Raw genomic sequence first — 26423 nt, forward strand, 5'->3', positions numbered from 1 at the left:
CTGGGGGCCCCAGGAGGAATAACTTGCCGGAGAGGACATGGTTAATCAGTGGCAGGGAGCAGGCAGAGAACTCAGGTGTCCCAGCTTCCAGACCAGCCCTCCTGCTAACAGCCCACACCGCCCAGCCCTGGAGATGCCAGTGCCAGCAGAGATTATGGTCAGGGAAGCAGCCACTGGGCCATACTCTAATTGTGAGCAAGAAGAAATCCGTCTGAGCAGCAAAATGCCTTTCTGTGACCAGCCCACTGTTACTGGCTCTGGAGGTGGGGTGGGGGTGGCCCTGCAGGGATGCTGAGGTCCACCCACTAGGGGGCTGGGGCCTTCAGCCTCACTCCCTGGCCCCAGCAGGACCCTCTGCAGCCCCAACTGCCGAATTGGCTGGAGGACAGTTTCTGACTTGGTTATGGGTCTTGGTGATTCTTCTTTGGAAGCACTTATCTCTGGCCTCAGCATCTCTAGGAAGACCTTGAAGAGGTCCTGGCCTCCTGGCTTGTACCCATCGTCCCCAGAGGTGTGTTTCAGGGTGGGTCTGTAGGTCAGGGGAGTGGAGGCAAGAAAGGAGCAAGGAGCGGAGGGGAGGGTGAATGGGGTGAGGCTGGCTACTCGGGATGTGAATGGGGTTCCTTGCTAGGACCTTGAAGTGCCCCACTTACATATGACCATCCAGTGAAATCGTTTTCATCCAGTGAAATCACACCCATGCCCTCAAGGATACGCTGGGTTCAGAGTCATGGAAGTTCCATGTTTGAAGGGACCTGCTGGACAGTGGGGTCTCGATGGGCCAGGGCAGTTGTCTTGCAATGACCTGCTGCCCTCTGTGCCTGAAGCTGTAACTCTAGAAGTCTCTGCCCCCATTACATCCCTCACTCCAGCTCTCCCAGAGCGGTTAAGGGTAGGAGGGCACAGGAGGCAGAGAAGACGCCGCCTGCTCTCCTCCTTGCACAGACCCTGAGGCTGGGCTCCACGCTTCTCTACACTGAGCTTTCAAGGAAATATTTAAAAACCGGTAAAGGAGGGGATCCTGCATGACCCAGTCGTTAAGCCTCTGTCTTTGGCTCAGGTCATGATCCCAGAGTCCCGGGATCAAGCCCCGAGTCGGGCTCCCTGCTTGACAAGAAGCCTGCTTCTTCTCCCTCTCCCACTTCCCCTGCTTGTGTTCCCTCTCTCACTGTCTCTCTCTCTCTCTGTCAAAATAAATAAAATCTTAAAACAAAATCTATAAAGGTATTGCTGAAGAGTGGGTATGTTGTATCGTGGTTCAAGGCAAGAGTTTAGAGTCAGTCTGCTTGGGCTGGAGTTTGTTGCTTACCCACTGCGTGACCTTCAGCACACTATTTGACCTCTGGGAAGCTCATTTCCTCATCCCCAAATGGGTACGTCCTGTGTGCCTCCTTAGGGTTGCCGTGATGACCCTCTGGACGGGGAGTCAAGCGCTTTGTGCAGAGCTTGGCCTCACTGCGCTGTGTTCGGGGCAGAGCCCAATGTGGATGTTAGTTATAGAAGACAGTGTCCTGAGTGTCCTGTCCCCTCTGACCCTCTAAGCCACCCTCTAAGCTACAAACTCTACGTTTGTAGAGTTTCCCCCTACAAAATCAGTCTCAAAATAAATACTGCCCTAATATATGCAAAGAAATCTGCAGAGTCTCATACCAGCTAACCCTTCTGGGGCACACAATGAAGCCTGGCAGGGCTGTGGCCATGGGGAACTATGTGCAAGCTTTCCCGACCCTCCCAAGGTACAGGTGTGGGTTCTGAGTTGACTCAGTTGAGGGAAGTTTGGATGGACTGGGCTGCTGGGAACGGCCAACCAGACAGCAGAGAGGGCCCTGCTGCAACTCTCCAATCCTGGCACCAAGCATCTGGAGTGATCTGCACATCTGGCTGCATCCCTGGGGCAATGTTCACAGCTGCTGACATTTGAGGGAGGAGAGATCCAGCTCCTCAGCCAGGGCCTAGGGGGCTATAAATAACTAGCTAAGAAGACCAGGGGGATGAGGTTGACCTTTGGGGGGCGGGAGCGGCTGGCGACGACTTCCCCCACCCCTTTGGGTCCAGAGCCAGCGTTTTAGCAAAACAGGAAGAGGCAGCAGCAGCTGCTGGGAAAGTAGGAGTGGCTCCCCTTCCCCCACTTGCCTGGGGCCTTCGGATCCCAGCCAGGACCTGGGAGAGGTGGAGCCATCTGGGAGGGGGAGGGAAGGGCAGATCCACGCAGGCTGTGGCCCCAGAACCCAGGGCCCTCTTATGGCTCAGCTGGGGCACAGGCGAGGGAGACAAACAGACAAGGGAAGTCCAGTGGGCTGGTGCTGCCACCCCAGCCCTCTCCTGTTCCCTTTCTGTTCCCCTATCAGTGGGACGACAGGAAGGACGGTCATTAGAAATGGAGCTCAAAATATGTATACTAGGCAGGCGGTGTATCTAGAGCTGGGTGTTATGTCCAACCCACCTTCCTCTCTCGTCCCTTCCCAGACCACAGGTGGGCTGAGCCTAAGCCCAAGCGGGTGGGAAAAAGGTCTTGAGACAGGAGAAAGGAGGCCTCTGGGCTGCTGGAGAGGCCCCGGGCCTGGCCCCAGAGGAATGATGGAGAACTTCCCTGTGAACCATTGGGTTGAAAGATCCAAAGCGCGGGGGTGGGGGGGAGGGGATGGGCAGGCTCTGGGTGACTGTTCTCCTGGAGTAACAGGGCATCCACAGAGACACTCTGGAGAGTCAAGCCCTAGGCCAGAGGGCTTCATGAAGTCCAGGATTAAAGAAATCTTCCCAGAAATGTTGCTTTGCTTTGCCTGAGAGAGACTGGCCACTGAGACTCTGTCCTTCGGTGTCTGACTGGTTGATGACATCTGTTCGGAGCTTTGGCTGGCCCACGTCTCCACTGGGGTCTGTGGCGATATCTGTCAATGACCCATCATTGCCTCTCCACCTGAGCCCCGTGTTTTGCCTGCTGGAAAAGTCTAGACCAGCATTATCCAGTAGAAACCGAATGTGAGCCACATGTGTAATTTTAAATTTTCCACCATCCCACCAACAAAGTAAAAGTAAATAGACTAAATGAATTTTAACAGCCTATTGAACCTACTGTATGTAAAACAGTATCGTTTCAGCATGTAACTGAAACAGAGATATTGTTAAGGTGATGTTTTACAACCATTTCTCAGACTAAGTCTTGCAAAAGCGGTGTGAGGTGTCCCCTTGCCACACACCGCAGTCCTGGCCGGCCACATTTCCAGGGCAAGCAGCCCCTGTAGTGAACAGCCCAGGTCTAGCTGGCCCCTAGCTGAGCTGCTTCTTCAGCCCTTCTAGCTCCTTGCTAGGGAAGAGGCTCCAGAAACGGAGGAGCGGCAGGTGAGGGCCACATGAAGTGTTAATTGGCTCTAGGAGGGAGGCCACCCACTTTTCAATTTTCAAGCATCTAGACCTGCAACCAGTCCTAGCATATAGGCAAGCAGGGAAACTGAGTCACAGAGCAGCATCTTCCCAGACAACGGGTCTTCTCCTTCTCTTCCTCGACCTCTTGCTCTAAGCTGAAGTTTGGAGGAAACCTATTTCTTCTTCAGGTGGCCAGCCTCTACCCTTCTCTGTCCCCTTCCAAACACAACTGCAAACCCAAAGGGATTCAGGCAGCACAATTAGGCAGTGTGGTAGGAGAAGTGAATTTGGGGGGAAATACAGCCAAGCAGCGGATCTGTGGAGTTTCGATGCTGGTGGGAGATCTGGAGGGGGTGTCAAGTGGACGGTTGCTATCTAAGGAGGGAAGGCAAAATAAAGATCTGGGGTCCTCAGTGAGATCTGGAGTTGTTGGTAGCAATGGATGAGATCATAAGAGCAGGGAAAGGAGGAGATGGGAATTGGAAAGACGGCTAAATCTAGGAGCATGAGAGAACAAAGTTTCTGGGTGGGCAGAGAGGTTGCAGGCCATGAACGAGGCCGAGAGGGAGCGGTCAGAGATTTAAAAGAAGCAAGAGGAAATACTGTGTCAGAATCCAAAGTGGGAGAGAAGGTGGGAAAGGGGAGGTTTGTCCTCTGCTGCAACTGATGATGCTTTAAAACCATTCTGACGGAAACTGACACAAATTGATAATGAACACGAAAAGAGTGGTGGACCGAAGTTGAAAGAGCAAAAGACTCTTCAGGGAAAAAAGAGATACAGCTAGTAGAGGAGGTGGGGATCGCCATCAAAGTAATGCCAATTAAAATAAGAGGGAGGTAGACACTGTTTTCCAGCCTTAGTGAGAGTGTGGTGAAATTTACATGTTTGAAATCAATTTGGCGACAGATAGTAAGAGCTATAAAATGGTCTCACCCTTTGCTCAGTTATGCCACCCAATGTACCCTAAACTAGGTTTCTGCAGCCAAAATTCAGGAGGGGGAGTGGAATACGTGCAGTGACGTTCACCCCTGCACTGTTTAGAATATGGAAAGTTACCAACAATTTGAACTCCTACAACTGGAAAATTGTGAAGCAAGTTACATTTCCACTTAATAGAAAATTATGAAGCCGTTATAAAGATGTTTATGAATGCAACATAGCATCGCAAGAGAGTATCGATTTGTGTATGAACTGTGATGGCAACCGTATTACAAAAAAACCCCAACAGGGGCTTAGAGGAAAAGACGGAGAGGAAATACGCAGCTGGTACTGATCAGGTAAGGTGGTATGAGTGTACGTGTTTTTCTAGTCATTTAAGGATTGTCAGCATTGTCAGGGCCTGTGGAGAGGGGGGATGGAGGTTGATCAGAAGCCTGGGCTGGGCTACACGGAGGGCCCTGACCACCTTCTGGAGGTGATGATCTCGTTCATTCCCTGAGTTTATTTACGGGGCTCTGTGCACCTGCCAGGTGCTGTCATTGTGCCATCAGCTCAGCCCTTCCCTGATGGGAGAAGCTCTGAGTCCCTGTCTGGGTTCCAAGCTCCTGGAGCTTTACTGAGTCTTGTGTCACGGATTGGGGCAAGACCTTGTCCTGGGCACGGAGGGACATACCCCAGGGCACAGGACCCAGAGAAGTCAAAAGCAGGCAGCATGGCCCCAGGGAGACGGGGGAGGGTTGGGGGATCATCACAGAGCTTGGGGGATGTGAATACTGCTCTGCCCTGGGGGAGGGACTGGTGGGCTGTGGTTGTCACCTACTGTTTCATGTCTCCCTGAAGGTGGTGGGAGGTGGGAGTGGGCCATCACCTCCACAACCCTCCCCTCCAGGAACTCTACCTGGGCCCCACCTACGGGTACCATCCGGCCTGGCCAGCCTGCTGTTCCTCCCCCTCCGCTCTCTTCCTTCATTGACATACTGGGGCCTTGAAATAACACAACTTTATTTATGCCATCATTTCCACATAATTTGCCTATGATTCACTTGTTGTCAAGAGGCATTAAAACCTCCATCCCCAGCTACCAGGCACCTACTGGCCCCCTGGTCCCAGCACCGCTGTGTGCCACCGCTCCCCTTCCCGATGGGTCTAACAAGTGCTGGCCGTACACCCCCACTCTCAGCCCCTTTTCCTCCACAGTACCCCACCCCAGCTCCTCCCTCCTTGGCCTTCATCGGGGAGCAGGAGGCAGGGGCTGCAAATGGCCCAGATGGAGTCCATCCACTTCCCCGGCCCAGGACCTGGCCTGAGAGAGGCACGTGGTGGGACTGAAGGTGACTTCCCTGTGCTGGGAAGGTGTGTGGTGTCGGGACTGAAGGTGACCATTCACAGACAGGAAGCCCTGGCACAGGGAAGAAGGTTCTCTTGGCCTAGAAGCTGTGGAGCCCCTAGACACAGAGGCAGCTGCCCCCCAACCATCACCCCCTCACTTCCTCAGGCTGGATTTTCCTCATACCTCAAGGCTGGTCCCTGGGTCCTTCCCCCACTTTGTTTCCTACAGGGCATGGGGGTATAGAATTTCCACAGTGTATGTATGTGTGTGTGTGTGTGTGTGAGAGAGAGAGAGAGAGAGAGAGAGAATGTGTTGGGGGGTAGAAAGATTTGTCTTCTTGCACCTTCATTACCCAATAGGGCCTTAAAGCTTTGTTCCCCCCACCTCACCCCCCACCCCGGAATCTAGGTGAGTCAGGGAGCTATGAGGTGGGGGAGGCAGGGGAGGAAGAGGGCAAGGGGCGAGGAGGGGGCTACTGGAAGCTGAGTGGGGGTGAGGGGAGCTGCTGTGGTTGGGTTATCTGATGTGAGGAGCCAGGTGTTCTCTGGGGGTGGGGGAAGAGCAGCCTGAGACAGGCAGAAACAGCCAGAGCAGCCTAGAGACACAGAGAGGCAGAGACAAGAAAGACTTAGCAGCACTGAATCAAGAGGAAGACCGAGGGAGGCCTTAGATCTTTCCCCACTGGGGACACCTGCCTCCTAGCTCCCTGGGACCCAAAGAACAGACTGCCTCCTGCACCATGGCACCGAGATGGGGATGGCTGGTGTGTGTGTGTGTGTGTGTGTGTCTGTCTGTCTGTCTGTGTGTGTGTGTCTGTGTAGCAGCGGGGACAAGGGTCCAGCCTTATCCCTGAATCAGAGCAGTTGGAGACAGTTGAGGGTCTCTAATCTCGGTTGGGGGTTGATGGGTGGAGGAGGCTTTGCAGGAGGAGATAATGGGGTGGAGCAGAGCCCCAGACTGGAACAGAGTGCCCTCAGGCCAGGCATGGTCAACTGGTCTCCAGCCCCTGCTCCTCCTGCCTTGGGGAGCTCTGCTCCAGACAAAAGCTGCCCTGCCCGCAGGTGTGGAGCTGGGAGAGTGAGCAGGGCAGTGAGCTCCCTTGGGGTACCAGCGTGGCCCTCCATGACAGGTGTGCACCTGCAAGCTCCAACCCCCACCTCCTCCAATCCTGCCTTGGCCATGGGTGTGTGTTGAGGGGAGGGAGCTCTGTATAAGGAAGAGGACCCTCACTTAGAGGCGAGGATCCCCAGAAGGCAAGGAGAATGATAATAAAGGAGGCTAATGGTCCTCAAACACTGGCTAGGTGCCAGGCACTCCTCTGAATCTTACATATGCATTCCCTCCGTCTTTGCAAATACCTAGTCATGCATGTTGCTGTTCATAGGCGAGGAAACCGAGGCCCAGAGACCTCAAGTCATTCCACCCCAAGGAGGAAGAACCAATGTTGAAATCCATGCTCTTCCTTGCTAGCCTGGCTGCTTTCCCCGGGGCCAGGAATGGAGGGAGGGGGGTGGGAGAGCCCCTGAACTCCTTCTGTCTATGCTGCCTTCTTAGCCCAGCATCATGCTGGTCCAGGGTAGGAGGAATTGGGTAAGCATTTGCTCAGAGGATGAACTAACATCAAAGCATGGGTCCTCTCCAAAGGCCCTGGTGTCCTGTCTACTGACATGGCTCCCTTTCTTCCTCTCCACTCCTCATCACCTCAAGGCTTCCCCTTAAACACAGCTGAAGGCAGGGAGCCCCCGGGGTGGGGTCCTATCAGAGAGGAAGTAGGGCTGGCTTCTTGCCCATCCCCTTTATCATTTCTCCCCATCCCCACTCGAACACCACCGGCTGCCCCACCATGCCCTCCTGCCCCTGGGGCTCCAGGGTGGGAGAGGGAAAGAACTTTAAACCCAAGGAGCTGGGAGTGGGGTGGCTGGAGGAAACGGAGGGGACACCAGGAGGGGGTTTCAATGGTACTCTAAACTGGGAGCTCACAGTCCTCCGTACCCAGGCTGGGCTGACCTGGGCTGCTGGTCCTTTTCTGACGGGCTGCCGGGTCTACCTGGCCCATCTGGGTAGGCAAATGGAAGAAGAGAAGCAGGCAACAGACACTGTTAGGACCCCAGCCCTCTCCCGGCTCTAGCCTCACGTCTGCTGCCGCAAGTGTTCACAGGTATCGGCAGGACTTTTAATTAGATGGGGTGGGGTCAGAGTGGCCCAGGCCTTTCTAGACGCCCCTTAGGATTCTGTGCACAAGTGCAAAGGGCAGTGGGGAGGCCTCATGAAGCTAAATAAGGGTTGCTGGCCTGGGCTATGTGTGACTTCTCCTCTCGCCTTCAGGGTAGGGACCCCCAGGGAGCGTTCTGCCCACTGCCTACAGCCTTCCTCTTCTCCGAGCCTATGTCTTTCTTCCTTGAGTCCAGCTCAGACAGAATTTGCAGAACAGTCCAGCTGGGAACATGATACTTGATCTATCTCTTCCTGCATTCCTTGTAACAGATACCCCTGGATCCCTGATCCAGAGCTTGGCTCTGGTCTCATTCTGTAAGAGTCTGTTCAGACTTGGGGGAGACTATTAGGTTCCAAAGAAGGGTGGGCTTTGGAAACATTGACAATTTCCCCTGTTCTGTGGATACCTGGGTCTTTCCAACTACTCCCTTCTCCTGAGACATAACGCCTCGTCGTCCACCCCCTCCCCTTGCTCCCAGGGAACAACTGAACCGAAGTGTTTCTGGTCGGTGCACTAACGTCAACCCGCAGGAGGGCATAGCCTTTGGCTCGGTCTCAGTCAACTCTGTACATGGTCTGAAGACCTAAGTTTTGGAAGATATATGACCAGGGGTGACGGTCAGAATATTGAATGACAGAATGAGGATTCAAAGGATCTGAGCAGACTAAGGTGTGGGATAAATCAAATCAGATAAGTAGGAATCGAGAGAAATGCTGAGTTCCACATTTTGGTCCAAAAACAAACTGTCTACATGGGGGAATGAGGAAGATGTGGCAGATGCTTTAGGGAGAGGTAGGTACTGAGCATATACGGGTTCTGAAGCCACACAGGGTCTTAACTTCTCAGTTTCCAAAGTTCAAGGGAAGGTGTTTAAATTTGCATAAGTCCGTTTGCATTTCATTTTCTAGCAGGGACCCAGGCAGATTTTTTTTCCCCCTTAACATCTATTGTAAAGACCAGATCTTTTCGAGCTCACAGAAGTGGGTAGGACGTTGCCCGTTATTCATTCATTCATCCATTCATCCATTCATTCCAACCTTGTGGAATCCCTCGTTCATTCCAGTCTGGTGGGAAGCCCCAAAGGCAAAACAGAAACTTACAACACACAATAGTGGGTGCTTCATTCTACAGTAGGGTAGGCGAACACTTCTCTTCTAGAGAGAGGGCGCACAGGGCGAGGGGTGGGGTATGGCATAGGGAAGTTCCGGAAAGACTTCTTGAAAGACTTGAACCCTGAGCCTGCAAAGGCAGGAGCAGCTGGAATCAGCCCCGTTGAGAAAACCGGGGAATCAGGGAGGAGGGGAGGGCATGGCTGGCCCAGGAAACAACCGCACAGACAAAAGTACAGTGTGGGCCTCAGAGTGTAGTCTGGGGATCCCTGTGGGCCTCTGAGCTCCATGCAGGGCCCTCACAAGGCCAAAACTACTTTCATCGTAAAACTAAGACATGGTTTGCCTTTTCACTCTCATTCTTCCGCTGCGTACGGAGGTGTTTTCCAGAAGTTTCATGGTGTGTGATATCCCTAACAGATGGAATGCAGAGCTAGATATGAGACCCCAGTTGCCTTCAATGGAGCCAAACGGTAGAGACTCGCAAGACTGTAAAACAATGCCTTCTTGTCCGCAAATTGTTTTGCTTTGGAAAAAAGGTTATTTGTTTATTTATTTTTAAAGCTTTATTTATTGTAGAGAGAGAGGGCACCCAGGTGCGTGGGGGAGGGGTGGGGGGGAGACAGTCTCGAGCAGACTCCCCGCTGAGCACGGAGCCCCACAAGGGACTCAGATCAAGGCCTGAGCCAAAACCAACAGGCGGACATTTAACTGACTGACCCACGCAGGTGCATCCAGAAAAAATTTATTTTTAATAAAAAATGTGTTATTTATGTTAACTTCCATTCGTTATTGTTACTTTTTTTTAATTAAAAAAAATTTAAGGATGCCTGGTGGTTCAGTCGGTTAAGCATCTGTCTTCAGCTCAGGTCATGATCCCAGGGTTCTGGAGTCGAGCCCCGCATTGGGTTCCCGGCTCAGCGTGAAGCCTGCTTCTTCCTCGGCCTGCCATTCTCCTTGCTTATGCTCTCTCTCTCTCACAAGTAAATAAATAAAATCTTTTAAAAGATTTAATAAATACTTTAAAAATGTCTCAATTTAAATTTCCAACATGGCCAATATGGGCAGACACAATCCCACATACATAAAAGCTCTTTGGGTCCTTATTTTTAGTAGTGTGAGGGGATCCTAAGACCAAAGCACTGAGAACCACCGGTGCGGAGGCGCCCAAGGCACATGCACAGTCAGAGACCTGCAAGGGGCCTGGACCCAGCAGTAGCTGGAGTTTCCACGTGTGGACAGTGACACGTGAGAGGCAGGCAGACGGGCTGGATCGTGGCGGGCTGTCCACCTCACCAAAGGAGCAAGGATCTAGTGGACACTGGTAAAGAAAGAGCGTCATTGGAAGAAGTTGGAGACAATATTTATCTAGAGTTCCATGTGTTTCCGATTTCTGTGCCCAGCTTCCCATCTCCCTCACCTCTCCTCAGAGGGTGGTTTAGGTAGCGGCTGCTTTGGGCTTATTAAGTTGCACACCTGCCCTCTGGTGGCCAGATGGCACAATGATTCCTTCCCTGGGCTCTAACAGCTATTTGGGGAGCAGGAGCCCTCCAGTCCTGAGGCCAAGGACACCACCTGGCGTGAGTCCAGAGGGCTCAGTGGGGATGCGTGGTCAGGGGATGGGAGCAATGTCAACTCCTAATGAAAACTTACTGGACTACCCTCTGCTCTGAAGCCTAATAATGATGCTGCCCAGGGTTTCTGAGTCATGGCTGCATCCAGGAAGTGGGGTTCGTTTTTTACCCAGATTCCATCACAACAGCAAACCAGAGGTAGGCACTATTTTGTTGCCATTCTGTAGGTGAAGATTCTAAGGCTCAAAAATTTAGAAAATTGCCCAAGTTCCCCCAGAGCCAGGGTGGTAACCCAATAACAGTTTATGGCGCTGAGTGATCGACTCTCCATCTGCTTGGTGGCTTCTGCACGTGTTGCTGGGGGATGCTCTGTTTGTAGGTCTGTCTTGTCCTCCTGGACTGCACCTTTCTTGAGGGGCAGTGTCTGTCTTACTCACATCTGTATCCCCAGCACTGAGTTTGGTGCTTGTGCTTGAACGCAATAAAGCCAACGCAACCAGGCTGGACCTCAGAGGGAACCTGGAGCCAGCATGGAAGGTGTCCAGAGGCACAAGAGCTCAGTCTTGGGGGACCCTTGGCTAAGGTGTGTCAGATTTGCACCCCCATGCCCCGCAGCTGTGATTCCAGGGATAGACTGGGAAGCCAGAGAGCGGGTCCCTTGTCCAACCTGCTTGGTCCTTGGCATGAGGAGGCCGAAACAGCACCAACCAGGTGCCTCCAGCAGCGGGGAGTCAGGACCTTGCTGGATCTCAGCTGCTTTCCGGAGATGGAGAGAGGCCAGAGCAGGAAACAGAGGGAGGAGAGGGGGAAGAGGCCAAGCAGGTAGCTCAAGCCTGTCCCTGTAGGGCAGTAGCACCACCTAGTGGTGAAGTTCAAGATGATTTAGGAAAAGAGCACTAGATCATCCCTAACTGGGAAGATGCCAGGAACACTCTCCTCTGGAGGGGAGCTCTGGGGACTGTTGGGGTCCCCCCACCAGAGACCCAAAGGGCAGGGCCTGGAAGCCTTCTGGCTCCTCCCCAAGCAGAGCAGCTCACTCTGAAGGGTGCCATCTGGTTGTACAAACTGTGAAGAGACACACCTCCAGTCCTACCTGCTTTTGGCTGAAAAGAGCCAAGGAGCTCAAGGTCCTGTCAAGGTCACACTCTCTTCCTGGGGACTGGCCTGCATCCAGTGACTCGCTGATGCAGGGAAAAAAAAAACCGGCTTCCTCACCTCAATTTGGGGCCCTGTGAAGGGTGGTCCCAGTTTCAGAACTCCCCAGCAGTGCTAGTTGAGATCACACCGTGGCCCTACTTCTCCCTGTCCCTGACCCATTTGCTTCCACCTCTCTTCAGTAAGCTCCCCGTACTTCATTCTGCATTTCAGAGTCAGCTTCCTGGGACCCCAACTAGCCACTCCCTCATACATCCTGTATGACCTGTCTGAATACGGAGACTCCAAGACGATTGCAGCCATCTGGAGCAGGGACCCCTGCCACCCACTGCTTCTCATCCTCCTGGGCACAGATTTGCCTACACTAGGTACTGAACGGACAGGACACAGGCAGGATGAGACCTTCCCTTGGGCTGGGAGACAGACCCCACCCTGCAGAGAGCCTCTGAGGAGCCTTGGCTGAAGCAGGCGTCACCGACCTGAAGACTCGAGCCACTCCAGACAGGTGCCATCTGTGTGCCCCCCAGGGCTGAAGGAACCCATCTTTCCCCACATGCTGCTGAGCCATTTCTGTCACATAAAGCTGGGGAGCTATCAACCCCATGGCCTGTGATTTCCCTTTCTGTCTCTTTTAAGGAGCAGAACTGTACACAGCCACCCAGTTCCAGCCTTGCCTGGTGTAAAGGGAGGATGTTTCCTTCATAGCTTCTATGAAAAGCTACAGTCGAGCAGAGTGGCTGTCTGCTCAGCAGATCAACACGATTAGTACCAGGTAAGAACGCCGTGTGCAGACCAGCCCTGTCCAGCAGGGTTTCAAGCAGCAGGGGAAATGCTCTGAGTCTGGACTGTCTGTTCCCGTTGCCCTGGAAACGTGGCTAGTGTCACTGAAGAGCTAAATGTTTCCTTTTTTTACTTTTAATAAATTTCAACTTAAATAGTCACCTGTGGCCACAGCATTGAACAGCACAGGCGTAGAACCAAAGCTTGCAATATGGAAACTTCACATTGCTTTCTCCTAACACTAAGGTCTTTTGGGGGTGTCTTCCTCTCATTTTATGGGAACACACAGCCTTGGAGACCCTGCATTCCTGCATTCCATAAAATGCTAAATCAGATTCTCCTAATGGTTTTCCAGACCTTCCTCTTCACACTTCTCCAGCTGGAGACATGCCCGTATAGGCAGCTGTTGATTTCTTTCTCGAAGCCCATTCATCTTTCGGGACAAAATAGTCCTCGGGGCCTATCCCCAATTCTTCTACTACCAACCCATCTTGTGGTGGCACACTATAGCCTTTCAGATAGTTCTGAAAAATTAAAGTAAATCACACCTGCAGGGTTCCAGACTATCTGACTTATTCTAAAATAAATGCCCCGTTTGCCCATGATTTCCCCATTCACAGAGCACGGTGCTGTGTCTTTGGTTGGGTCTTTTTGTTTGCTGAGTTTGGGGATGTGGCCTTTGTCATACATCTCCCTTCCTTGGGGAACAGAGTGGGACACATCAGCTCCTCTGGGTCCCTTGGGAATCCGTTTAGGCACAGGAAGCATCTGCAGTTCTCCACACAGCATTTCGAATACGAGGTGCATTTTTGCCAACAGTGGCCTGGTTCTCATTCTTGAGGTTCTCAGGTAAGAGCCACACTGGATTGGACCCAGCATAGGTGACCCCAGACTTTCTACGAGTAGAGCACTGTCTGATTGATCATACATGCTAGGGCCTCCTGTAGGAATGGGAACCCCCCTTACATGTTCTTCAGTAGAGAGCTGATAAGACTATCTGTCATTTGCCAGGCTCCTCAACTCAGTTGGAAACAGAATGGTGCAGGAGTGAATTAATGCCTTCCGGAGCCAGCTGCTGAGGGTTCAAATCCCATCTCTGTTACTTGCCATCAGTGGGGCTTTGGGCAAGTTACCCCTCTGTCAGATGGGGTTCTCAGTAGCCCAGCTCCCCTGGGATCCACGGAAGTATAGAGCAAGTTGGTTTGCCTAAAACATTTATTTACAGTAGTACTTGTTGCAAAGTAAGTGCTATGTGAGTATCAGCTCATTTTATTACCATAAGCAGATCTTTCTTCATTTGTTTATTTGACAAATTTCTGGCAACTTGTTATTCTCTTTGGAAATCACTGAGAAGGCACTCTTTAAAGCTTTCTTTTGTTCCTTTGTTCCTTTCCCTGGATCTGTCTTACATTCCGACCTTCTCTGTTGGCCTCCCTTGCATTCCCCAACTTGCCTCCCGTTAGCCCACAGAAGGATCTTCCCATCTCCCAGAATTTTGCATCTTTGGCATCTAGGTGCACACTTTCCAGTATTTCCAATAATATGGTTTTAACCATTTTAGACTTCTAAATGTCTAGCCTCATTCTCTCATTCTAAAATAGAATAGATAATATTTTTTCCCACTTCAGTCCTGTGGAACCTCACTTTTACTCCTGTTCTTTTCCTCCCCCACTCCCAGATATCCCTTCGGTGGTGAGCTGGTGTTCTTGGCCCCACGGCTGAGGAGCTGGTAGTTTCCAGGGTTCCAGTCTGGTGCCCTAGAGGAGGCAGGGCCAGAGGGAGAACTGGGAAGGTAGAAACATTACAAAGACAAATGCATTTTATTGATAAGGCAACAGCATTATACAGAGCTGAGGCAGAGACCCCATTGGGCCACATTGGAAGGGGGGTCTGATTCACATTGAGACACAGGCTGAGGTGTCCCTCCCCCTCCTGATGGGTCAGCAGGGTGACAACTCAGGGAAGGAACACAGGGGCCCAGGATCTAGATTTGCTGTCGAAAATCCAGACCCTCTTCTAGAGGACTAGGGCCATCTTTGGGGGAGGGGGCGAAATGGGGTCTGAGCTCAAGTGTGGTGTAGCCAATAGAGCACTGGGTGGGGAGTCCCCAGACCAGGCCCATCCCTGGAACCCTTTCTTTCCTTCCTTCCTTTTATTTATTTATTTATTAAAAGATTTTATTTATTTGACAGAGAGAGATCACAAGTAGGTAGAGAGGCAGGCAGAGAGAGAGGGGGAAGCAGGCTCCCCGCTGAGCAGAGAGCCCGGTCTCGGGGCTCGATCCCAGGACCCCGAGATCATGACCTGAGCCAAAGGCAGAGGCTTAACCCACTGAGCGACCCAGGTGTCCCCCTGGAGCTCTTTCTAACTAGGTATCTGAGCTTGGGGACCACACCCTCCTGCAAGAGTCAGGTTTTCTTTAGCAAGGGAGGTGAACTAGTGCGGCGATTTTTCAGCCTTTTTGCCCACCGACTAGCATGCCAGACCAATGTCTTCTGCAGCCAAAATCCAACAAGGGCCTCTACCTCATTTGTGAAATAACAGCGAGGACAATCACAACAGCTGATGTACAGAATTTGTTTACAATGTAAGTTTTCTCTTCATTGGTCATAGGAAAGGACTCCCTGCTACACTGGAATGTGGTGCAAGATGGAATCTGATTGTGAAAACAACTTCTGGCTAATAAATATCGGCCTCGGCCACACTGGAGGCCCTGGGCCATGAGAAACATGGCTGTCAGAGGTTTCTCCACCAGAAGGAGCCCGGACCCGGTGGACACAGATAGTGCTCCCTGTGGAAGTCTCCCTGCTCCCTGGGGGCTTTCTGGGAACAGTGCAGGAGGGTAGAGGCTGACAGGAACTCCTCCCCAGAGAGGCACCGAATGTAGCCGCATTCCCCACACTCAAGCAACAATCTGCGGGACCCTCTCCGACCCCTGAGGGGGCCCCTCCGCAGCAGTCCCACACACCTACATCTCACTCACCCGGGGACCCCACCCCAGAGGAAACAGAGTGAGTGTTCCCACCTCCCTGGTTGGGCCAGCTATAGCAGGGAAAATAAATGGAGTTTCAAGGTCAGTGGCCCCCATCCCTTCTGGATTCGGGGTGCTGGAGTGAGAATAGGAAGGGCAACCCCACATGACCCCACCCTAGATGCTCCCTTGGCCTAGCCATCCGAGGCCAGACTGCTCTCCCACCACCCACAGTGAGGTGTTGGAGCACTAGCTCCCGGTCTCAGGGGGACGGCAGTCTCGGAACTACACCTAGATGGGCCCCCTGGGAGGGCATGGGGAGCCTATGGGGGTCTGAGGTTCTTCTCTTCCATCCCTCCTTGCCAGGTGGGAAAGAGCTGGCACCACAGGTAAGCAGAGTGGCACGGCTTCTCCAGACGGCGGCGGAGTTGGGAGAATATGCCCATCTCAGGATCACCCTCCACCATCCTAGGGTGAGGCCCCACCAGCACCCATGGCCAAGGTTCTCCTTCCTGAACAGGAGGTAAGGGACTGGCAGGGGGAGGATGAAGATGCTGTTGGGCATTTCTTTGCAACCTGGGGGCAACTCACTCTTGCCACGTAGATCATTGGAAGGAGAGCTCTGGTCTCCACCAACCTCTTAGATCCAGGGCAAGGAGCCCTGGGCTTGGAGACAGGGACAGCCGTGGCCACCATCTACCACTCTTCTGTAAGGCTGGGTTTGCCTGTCCCTCAGTTCCTAGGCCCTGCTCTCACCCCTCCTTGGGCTTCTCAGCGGGTGGGGTCTGGGCTAGTGGTCCCTGCCATGTGGAGAAGGCCCACCAGGAGCAACTTCTGGGAAGAATGTTACCATATCAATGGGATGAAGTGGGCACTGACGTGTTAGGGGAGGGCTCTTTGGCCAGCAGAGGTGGGTGAGGGAGGATTTGTGACCTTTGTCACCTTGTTTTTGACCATCCTTGGCAGTGAGTATCCTAGATAGGCCAGGGCTGAGAAGCAAGGGGAGAAGGCTCCATCATGGCACACTGCCCTGGGACTAAACAGCGCAGATGGGCAGCAGGATGGGACCGGGTTGGAGGGTGGGAGAGGGTTTGTGTCTAGTTATTCATCGTGGGGGAAGCAGGGGGAAGGAGATCCCCACTTGGCTCTAGACATTCAGGCCTGGAGTGGGGGGAGGTACAGGTAACTCTGTCCCTGAGGAATGGGTGTGTTTCTCCTGCCTCACTGTTCCACTCAGCATCCGCCAGCAGTGATTTTGGATCCGTAGGGCCATTCCTGGGCAAGGCCCCACCCTTAACATCTGTCCCCGCTCCCCTACTTGAGTTTCTTTATCAAACAAACAGCAACCCATCACTGAGGTCTTACAGGACTGGGGGGCAGCCTGCGGCTGGCAGGAAAGGGAGCCCTGGTGTTAGGTCGGACAGGAGACAGGCTGGGTTGGGTGGCAAGGGAGGTGGGAGAGGAGGGGCTGAACTCCGGAGGGGGTGGGAAGGTGTGTCGGGCAGTAGCACGCCCCAGGCCGGGGCACAAGGCCCCAGAGGAGCAGCCCCGCCCAGAAGCCCCGGCAGGCTACCCTAGTCAGGAGATCTCATTGCCAAACACTTCCAGCACCAGGGGCGTGAGCTTCATGCTGCACTCGGGCTGGAAGGACAGACAGCGGTACTGCTTAGAGTGCTCCTCATTGAGGCTACGCAGGTCGGCCAGCTTCTGGATCATCTTGGCGTAGAGCAGGTGGCTGCCCGGCGGCGGGTGGCGGCAGCGGATGTAGGTCTGCAGTGTGTTGGACAGGCGGTCCTGGATGGCCTCCACCAGGGCAGCATCCTGCACCCCGGGACGGTCTGTGAGCACAGGGAGGCGGGAGGAGAGGGCACAGGAGCTCTGAGTCAGGTCCCTTTGTACTCCATCTCCCCAGGACCCCTATCTCCAGACACTCAGTCTCAACATCCTCTCAGGTCATCCCCTGTATGGCTGCTGACCTGGGACACCACAGTCCCCCTTAAAGCCTCTCAACCATTTCCCCTTGCATTTTGGGTCAAGGGTCCCAGGTCGCATCAGGCCCTGTCTCCAGCTCAACTCTCTCCCTCCATCTCTAGGCTCCATGTTTCCAGCAGTAACTTGATGTGCCGTGCCCTCTGGCCTCCAGGCTTCACATTGGTCTTCCCTCTGTCTGGAAGTTAGCTGACCCTTCAGGCAATAGCTTTCAAGATCTTCCTCAAAAGGACCATTCCCCATCACCCCTACCTCCATTCCCCAGACTGCATCAAGTTCTCTCCTCTATTATACCCTGCTGTAGTATCAGGCATGTGTTTAGTTTCCAAACTTTCATCACATGAGAATGAGTCATAAAAGAGTAATTGTTTAATGTCTCCTCCTATGCTTCATGGAAGAGAAGTCTGTGTCCTGTTTGCGGCTGAATCTCAATGACCAGCACAGTGCCTGATACCTCGCAGGTACTCAGTAAATCATGGCTGAGTGCAGGAAAGAAGGAATGAGAGAGTGCTGGCTGGGCAGGGGATGGGGAGCCCATGTTCCTTCCATGGGTCCCCAGGCCATCCCTGATCAGAGGCCATTTGCTGGTTCCCTCATCATAGGTGGAGACAGCGCTATCCCCCTTAGGCCTCTTCACCAGTACCACAATCATCCACCAGTACCACGAAACATACCAGAACCCCAATAACCTCCTTCCTAGCCTCTCTCTCACTCTCTCTCCCCACCCCAATAGATAGAAAAGCTCAGGGTCACAGCACAGCCTCCAAAACCCATCAGGTAAGCTTTCGAGGTAGAAGTCTGTATAAGCCCCAAGTTTTTCTACCCTACCTCACAGGTGATCTCAAGTATCAGCAAAGTTCAGTCCAGTTCAAATAAGAGCAGAACCTGAGTACTGGGGACATCCAGACCTGTCTAGGGCCTGAGAAACCCCATTCATCTGGTTCCTTAGAGTCCCACCTCTGAAACCCCTATGGTCTCAGGGCCAAAGGCAGGGAAGGACCTCTCGGCATACACATATCACATGGGCTGTGCAAACACAGCCAAATGGGTGTCTCTTGTCTCTCCTTTTGCTTCCTCCTCCCCTTGCTGGACCCCTTCCCCCATCCCTGAGTTCCCGACTGTGAGGCCCCATACCTGGGGAGACAATGCAGATGGCCATGAGCAGGACATGCTCCTCCTCGTGCAAGTTCAGCTTCTTCAGCCCTACCTGGAACTTGATGAGGGGCTCAATCAGCTCCAGGCTGTGTCCGGCTGTAAGAGAGATGGCCAGATGCTGCGGGCGGAACTGGGGAGACACCTACCCAAACCACCGCACCCCGCCCCCGCCCCTGCCCCTGATGGGGCCCGCTTCTCACCCTTCTCTCCCTGTTGCCCTCTCCGATGTGCCTGACCGGGGCCCGTGACCCCAGGAAGTGGGGGGACCAGAGTCGGGGAGCTGGAGAGGGAGGAGGCGGGGCCCGAAGGTACCTTTGGTCACATCGCTGATGCGGTACTTGTAGTCGGGGCTGCCACAGGTCCAGGACATGTCGTCCATGATGAAGGACTGGTTGGAGCGCAGCATGATGACCTCGATGGCACTTGACTTCAGCAGCACGATCTGGTCGTCAGAAGTGAGGTCTCTGCCGGGGAGGGCAGGGAGGAGTCAGGTTACTGGTCAAGAACTTCCCATTACGCAAATCAGCGTGCTATTCCAGGCACCTGCCAGGTGACCAGCGTGTGCCCTGGGTCCTTCACTGAAGGGCTGGGGTTCTGACCGGAAGGGAAAAAAACTGTTTCCCTGAAGGAGAACATGTCAGGCTGTGATTGTGTACCAAGGCTGGAAGAAAAGGAGCTCAGTTACTAAGGCAGGGATAACCCAGGGACTCACCAGTGTCCCCAGGCCCATGCGGCCAGGGCTATTAGGGGCAGGAAGAAGAGCCTGGGGAAACACGCTCAGGGTTACAGAGGGAAGAGGGAGGTCAGGGAGAGGTATGGGCCAGTCATCTTCAACACCTCCCATGCCTTCTTATTCTTCCCTCCTGTCCTCTGGTCCTTCCCAGAAGTAACCGTCGGCCAACTCTGTCTCCAGGATGTCTCTTGAGCCCTTGACCTCCTTCCCAGTACCATCAGGACTGTGCTGGTTAGAGCTCTGTCTTCTTTCTCAGTTGCCTCTGATTAGAACTCTGGAACCAAGTCTCTCTCGGGTCTCTCCTCCACGATGCTTATAGCTGCAGCAGCAAGATATCACCCATGCTTGGAAACCCTCACGGACTCTCAACCCCATGAGGGTCAAGCCCATACTCCATCCCTTGGCTCCAACCTGTCTTTCCAGCCCTCTTCCCTTCGCAAACTCCACCCACCCTCCATTCTAGAAACTTCACACTACTCCACGTTCAATGTCAGGCGTTCTTACGCCAGCCCCAGCCAAGAACGCCTTGCTTCTTCTGCTGCACCTCATCTTCCTGACTCTGAACCTGGTGAGGTCTCCCTTGGAGCCCCCGACCCCCCAGTTACTTTCAGTAGGATTAGAACCATTTCTTCATGGCCTGCCGCTTGCACATCTTCTTTACCCTTCCCCCTTCAGCTCTGCCCCTTACACACTTGTCTGTGGCTCTGAGTTCAGAGCCAGTAGGCAAGCTACTTGAGGGCCGGCATTCATTCCCAACTACCTCAGCATTGCCTGCACAATGACTATGGAGCCCTGAGCACAACAAGGTCAATAAATCTGTGCTGAGGAGAAGGGGCCAATGACTGGTTCCACTATTCTGAGTCACGAGCTGGGCTTGCCTGAACAATGACAGGGAAAAAGCAGCACCCACGGATCAACTTGCTTCCAGTTTTCCCTCCTTTTCTCTTCCTGACTGTACATTTCCACCTGGAAATTCCACTTGGAGAGGGCTGCCATCCTCTCTGGGGCTGCACTTGGGTGAGAGGTGAGAAACAGGTGTTGATGGGTGAGAGTTCTGTATCCACGGGTGATGGATGATGGTTAGGATGGTGGCAAAGGGTCTGCACTGAAAACAGTCTCCAAGTGCTGGAGTTGGAAGCCCCTCCCCCTTAGAGGCTACATGACCCCTTTCCTTCAGCATTCCTTGCAGACGCAGGATCCTTCCGGGGCCAGGGTACCTGGAAGTCTCCGGAGATAGCCAGGAGGTTGTTAACTCCTGGGTTAATAGCTTTTTCTATTGAGCTATACCCACTGTGTGTAGTTCTGTCCTCTCAAGGAACACAGAACCAGACTTCTCCACTAGCCATGGGGGGGGTCTTTTAACCATTTAAAGAAAGTTACCACGTGCCCCTGTGTCTTCTCCAAGACAGTTCCAAAGACATAGTGCCTAGACATCTCACCACCTTTGTCAATTTTCTCTTGATGGTCATATACATTTTAAAAATAAAAACTAGGGGCACCTGGGTGGCTCAGTCATTAAGTGTCTGCCTTTGGCTCAGGTCATGATCCCGTGGTCCTGGGATGAAGCCCCGCATTGGGCTCCCCGCTCCGCGGGAAGCCTGCTTCTCCCTCTCCTACTCCCTCTGCTTGTGTTCCCTCTCTTGCTGTGTCTCTGCCAAATAAAAATAGAAACTAATGCCTCATTTTGGTTTTAACTCATTATTCAATAAAAGATGATAATTATGAAGTCTTCACAAAATATGGAAAAATATAAAAGCAAATAAAAATTGTTCAAAACCACAATGACCATTTTGGTGTATTTCCTTTCTATCTTTTTTTAAACGCAAATTTCTCTCTTTCTCTTTTTTTATTTATTTGTGAGAGAGAGAAGGAGAAAGAGAGAGTGCACCTGTGCACACAAGTGCGTGAGTTGGGGGACAGGCAGAAGAGAATCCTCAAGCAGACCCCCTGCTGAGTGGAGACATCTTGGGGCTGGATCTCAGGACCGACGAGATCATGACCTGAGCAGAAACCGAGTCAGATGCCCAAACGACTGAGCCACCCAGGTGCCCCGCAAATCTCTCTTTTTAAAACATACTTGAGTTCCTGGTAATCGTGTTCTGCTTCCTACGTCATGAACATTTCTTCAGCCCAGTCCATAGCGAGTTACTTAAAATTACATCTTATCAACATACTGTAAAGTTATTTAATCAATCTCCCATTCACCTATTTTTGGACATTTTGGTTGCTTCTAACTTGTGCCATGGTAAGTAATTCTGCGAGGCATTTCTTTGTATGTTTTGTTCAATGTCCCTTTCGAAATGGAAGGCCAGAAGTGAACAAAAAAGCTTGCGGGAGAGATTCCAGGGGCATCTTGCCTATTGTAATCCCGGCACATGGCTTCTATGAAAGCAAACCTAGAACAACATCAGATGATAGCCAGAAACCCAGGGGCTTTCTAAGTGCAAGTCACAGCCAGAAGAGGGGATGGTGGCCGTTGGGGGGGGGTGCGGACAGGTGGAAATGAAGGAGAAATCCTTCCTGCTAAGAGAGCTCCTTCCTGCTCACAGGCGCCAGGGCTAGCTCTGTGCCTCCTCTCCGGACCTGTGTCATATTTATAGTCCCTGATCAGTTTTCACACTGGTGGCCAGCTGCTTCTGGGCACCTGTGAGGTGCTCTGGATATGTGTGTCTGTCTGTCTGGTCGTCCCCACCCCCAGGCAGAGCGGGTCCCTCCTTGCTTGCTTCCCATGGTCCCTCCGGCAGGCCTCTCTTGATTCTTATCTCTTCACCGCAATTGTCTCAATGTCTATCTCTTCCATCAGACCCTGAGCCCTGGAGGTCAGGAACTGCTACATAGTCAACTGGAATCCTTCACAGTTTAGGGAAGAAAGCTGTTTGTTACATAGATGACCAAGTGAAGACAGGAGGGGACGTGGGAGGAGGGCCGCACTATGGCCTTAGGCCTTTCACCCAGGAAAGAGCAGGTGAATGGAAACAGCAGTGGGGTCAAAGGTCTTTCACCCAGAGGGCTGGGCTCCAGCTCATTTGGCCTGGTCCCTCTTAACACCTCTCTTGGCAGTGAAACCTGTGGGTCCTTTTTTTCTCAGGTCCGAGATGGCTCTTGGCCATTTGGATGCTGCACCTGATTTCACTTCCTCTAGGCCTGTCTTCCTTCCTTCCTTCCTCTCTTTCTTTCCTTCCTTCTCTCTTTCTTTCTTTAAGATTTTATTTATCTATTTGACAGAGAGAGAGAGAGAGAGAGAGAGAGAACAAGCAGGGGGACGCGCAGAGGTAGAGGGAGAAGCAGGCTCCCAGGCAAGCAGAGACCCCGACATGGGACTCCATTCCAAGACCCTGGAACCATGACCTGAGCAGAAGGCAGATGCTCAACTGACAGAACCACCCAGGTGCCCCAACTCCAGGGCTTTCTTTTGAAGCACTGAGGGTGGGAGATTTGTGGCGTATAGACAGAGAGGCTGAGGGAGGGCAGGTGGGAAGCAGGAGTGGGGCCAAGGCACACAGTGTGCAGTTCACACCCAGCACAGCCTATTCAGTCCCGCCCCACTTTGGTCCCATGCCTGCACCCTCCATCACCGCTCCCCCCCCCCCCCCCCCCCGCATTCACCCACGTAGAAGTCTCATCCTGCCCTTCCCACACCCTCCACCCCTGCCTACAGGCAGCAGGATCAAAGCAACCAGGGACTCAGCCACTGTTCTATCACTTCTTGGAAAAATAGAATCCCTAAACACAGAAACCCGCAGAGCTGGAGGGCTACGGGGCTGGCCCCACCTGCCGCCCACCAGAGCCTGGTTCTGGCCTCGGTCCAGGCTGGGTGTCCCCTCTGTCCAATCACAGAGAGTATCCACAACCACGTCCTCCTGACCCCAGAGCTCTTGGCCAGGCCTGCGCCATTTTCACTAGGACACCTTCCATTCTGAGATTTCTTAAGTCATGCCGAAGACGGAGAAGGCAGCCCAACCACGTGCAGGGTCGCCGTAACCCATCTGGGATCAGTAGCTGGATGGATTCAGTGTCTGCTCCTTACGTACCTCATGCCGGCCATGACTGTGCGGCCAGACTAGTGAACTGGGGAAAATGAGACTGGATAGGGAATGAAGGGGCCAGACTACAACTCATCCTTGGAGACAGACACCAAGGACTGGGTCATGCATGCTATTTGTGTCAGAGTATATATGGCCAGGGTAAGGGATGGGGACCAAGGGCATGGGGGAAATATGAGGGTTTAGGTTACTTACTTCAGGGCGGGGGAGGGTGTGTTGCATCAAGGTCATCTGGTTAAATGAACGGCTTTTTTAAGGACAGTGTTGCCATGTGTGCCATCCCAGCCAGTACTTAGAATCCGCAAACCCAAGCATCTGGACAGAGCTCCCCACCAGGCTAGGAAAGAGGAGCCCAGCAGATGAGGACTGCTCTCAGGAACTAGGAGAGAAGCTGGCCTGCTGGTATCCCGTCAACACCTTGAAGTGTTTTTCTCTCTGGTTGTTTACACAACACAAGTCCTTGGAGCAGACTGAGTTTGCAAACACTAGCTTGAAGAGTGTGGGAGGGAGCTGGAACTTGTGCGAAGCAGAACGTGTTGTCAGTTCCAAGGAAAGGCTCTGGAGGGTAAGTCCCAGGCCCAGCATGACACTGAGCTCACAGGTGACACTCGGTAGCTCTGTTCCTGCTGGATGCCACACAGCAGCCCTTGTTCTTTCTGCCACCAAAATGTGCAACTCAGGGGGGGTGTCCCAAAGGTGTCTCGATGCAGTAAGCGAGTTAGTTGTTTTTCTCTTCTTTCCAATTTTCACATGAATTCCCCGGGGAAGAGCACAGGAGAGCCCCGGGTATCTGAGTTGCTGAGAGGCAGAAAATCACACAGAGCTGGCTGTCTCAGGGCAGACACCAGCTGGGAGGAACTGTTCTGGGTGCTCTGAATGATCGCCACCTAGCTAGCTGTCAATGCAGTCATGGAGACAGTGACCGACCGACGGCTTCCTTGTGTGGTAGAGAGATTCACCACACAATAAATAGCCCATCATGTTAGCTCCCCGTCAGAGCCGGCCCATGTCCCATAATTTGGGGCTCCCAGAATTCCAGCACTGAATCTGAGCATCGGCAGAAAGCACTCGGAAGTCCCTTCTGCTGGCAACCGCAGATATCGCTCCTTGAGCGGATGCCAACAGTTAGTGCCAGTGATTTCTTTCTTTCTCTTTCTCAATCACATTGTATATGTATTGTGTGGCAGTGCTTCAAATGATATAAATAATGTGTCAATATAGCTGTAACTAGCTCCCAACATTCTACTAAAAGCATCTACACTTTCTTCCTTTAAGAATCCTTAACACAGGGGCGCCTGGGTGGCTCAGTGGGTTAAAGCCTCTGCCTTTGGCTCAGGTCATGGTCCCAGGGTCCTGGGATCGAGCCCCGCGTCGGGCTCTCTGCTTGGCGGGGAGCCTGCTTCCTCCTCTCTCTCTGCCTGCCTCTCTGCCTACTTGTGATCTCTGTCTGTCAAATAAATAAATAAAATCTTAAAAAAATAAAAAAAAAAGAATCCTTAACACTGCACAGCTATTTAAATATAAGTATGTGAGCCATTATTAGCAAAACAGTTGAGTGAAATTTGTATCAGTGACTCCCTAACAGAGGATCTTTACTCCAGCAGCACCCCTTACATCTATCTGTTTTGGCAAGGGTCTCAGTATGGTTAGGAAAAGGCCTTTTCACAGAAATTTGGGTGAAGGAGGCCCAGGTTGTGTGTGCCAGGAAAACTGTCTCCCTGTGGGATCCCTAAATTATTTCACAAGTCGCCTTGTGCAACCCTTTCTCCTCTCTGTCACTGCATTTTGGTTTCAGATTTGGGTGTGGAGGGCTAATGGAGGTCTAATTTGAAGGGCTGACATGAGGATTAGACCCAAGCCAGTTGGAGTGCACATGGCAGTGAACTTGGAATTCTGGACCTTGGCTCTGACACATACTGGCTCCAGCACTAGCAAATGATCCTGGCTAGCCACTGAACCTCTCTGGGTTTCTCTTCTGTCACCCTGAATCTGCCAGGGACGGATGGCTCTCCAGCACTGGCCTGCTGGGTAATGCTGGATGGGCTGTACTTCCCACAGATTCTGATGTGGGAAGACTGGGATAGGGTCTGGGTCTCTATTTTGGGAAGCAGTGGACTAGCAATCTCCAGGCCTTCTTCTAGCTCAGTCTAGGAGTCTGACTCTTCTTACCTGAACCCTGGAATCATCTTGGCGAAGCCGATGACCTTTTGGATGCTGTAACTGACCAGGTCAGCCAGATGGGGCAGCATGGAGAGCTGGGACAGGTCAAGGGTCAGAGAAGAGTCATCTGAGTCTTCTTCCCTCAGACCCAGATTGGAAAAGCTGGTTGGCTCCATCACATCTGGGGAAGGATGAGGAGAGAGAAAGAGCTACTTCCGGATGCTTGTGCCAGATACCTTCCTGCTTGGCCCCGTGAGGACCTCCCCTGCCCTATCTGCAGGGCTAGCCAGAAATGCCATAGTGACCGCCTCTCTCCAAGGTCAATCTTCAGCCCAGGCTTTCCTCTAGGACTCCCCCTGGCTTTTCTTTCAAGCAGAGCAAGGCAGTAAAATCAAAGATCAGAGATATTCCAAGAAATGAGATTTCCTCAAGCCATGTTTTTACAGACCATGTGTGGTTTCTAATGACCTCAAATTTGGAGTCAATGAACTTATAGAAAACGAGGATTGGCCTCACTAGTGATCAAAGAACTACAGAGTAGAACATCTAGACTCTTCACCTATAAACTAGAAACAAATATGCTTAAATGTGGATGCCAATGTCAAGGAATTAGGCAACCCTTGGGCCATGGGGTGCTAAAGGAAGCCTACATTTGTGTAAGTAATCTAGAAAGCTATTTGATAGTAGGGGTCAGAAGCCTATGATTATGTATAGTCTTTGATCAGTAATCCCACTTCTATAAATTCATCCTAAGGGAAAAAAATCCGGAATAAGTGCAAGTATTTAGTACAAGCATACTGTTAACTTAATAAAAAGCTGGGACACAATCTAGATTAGATATGTTCTTGTATATTCATACCCCAGAATACCAATCAGCCTTTAAGCATATAATACAGAGGTATACTG

At 52.4% G+C, this 26423-nt stretch overlaps 1 protein-coding gene across 1 annotated transcript in view; it reads right to left on the bottom strand.

Moving 5' to 3' along the window:
* Positions 1-15029: 15029 nt before the first annotated feature.
* Positions 15030-26423, bottom strand: part of VDR (vitamin D receptor) — a 55509-nt gene continuing 44115 nt past the window's right edge. The window contains exons 6-9 of the mRNA XM_044227240.1: positions 25527-25698; positions 18894-19045; positions 18561-18677; positions 15030-17275 (exon numbers count right to left, since the gene is read on the bottom strand). Of these exons, the coding sequence (XP_044083175.1) occupies positions 17016-17275; positions 18561-18677; positions 18894-19045; positions 25527-25698 (701 nt within the window). The 3' untranslated portion in view covers positions 15030-17015. The remainder of the gene's footprint in view (positions 17276-18560; positions 18678-18893; positions 19046-25526; positions 25699-26423) is intronic.

This window comes from Neovison vison, chromosome 12 (genome assembly GCF_020171115.1).
Source record: "Neovison vison isolate M4711 chromosome 12, ASM_NN_V1, whole genome shotgun sequence".
Lineage (NCBI taxonomy): Eukaryota > Metazoa > Chordata > Mammalia > Carnivora > Mustelidae > Neogale > Neogale vison.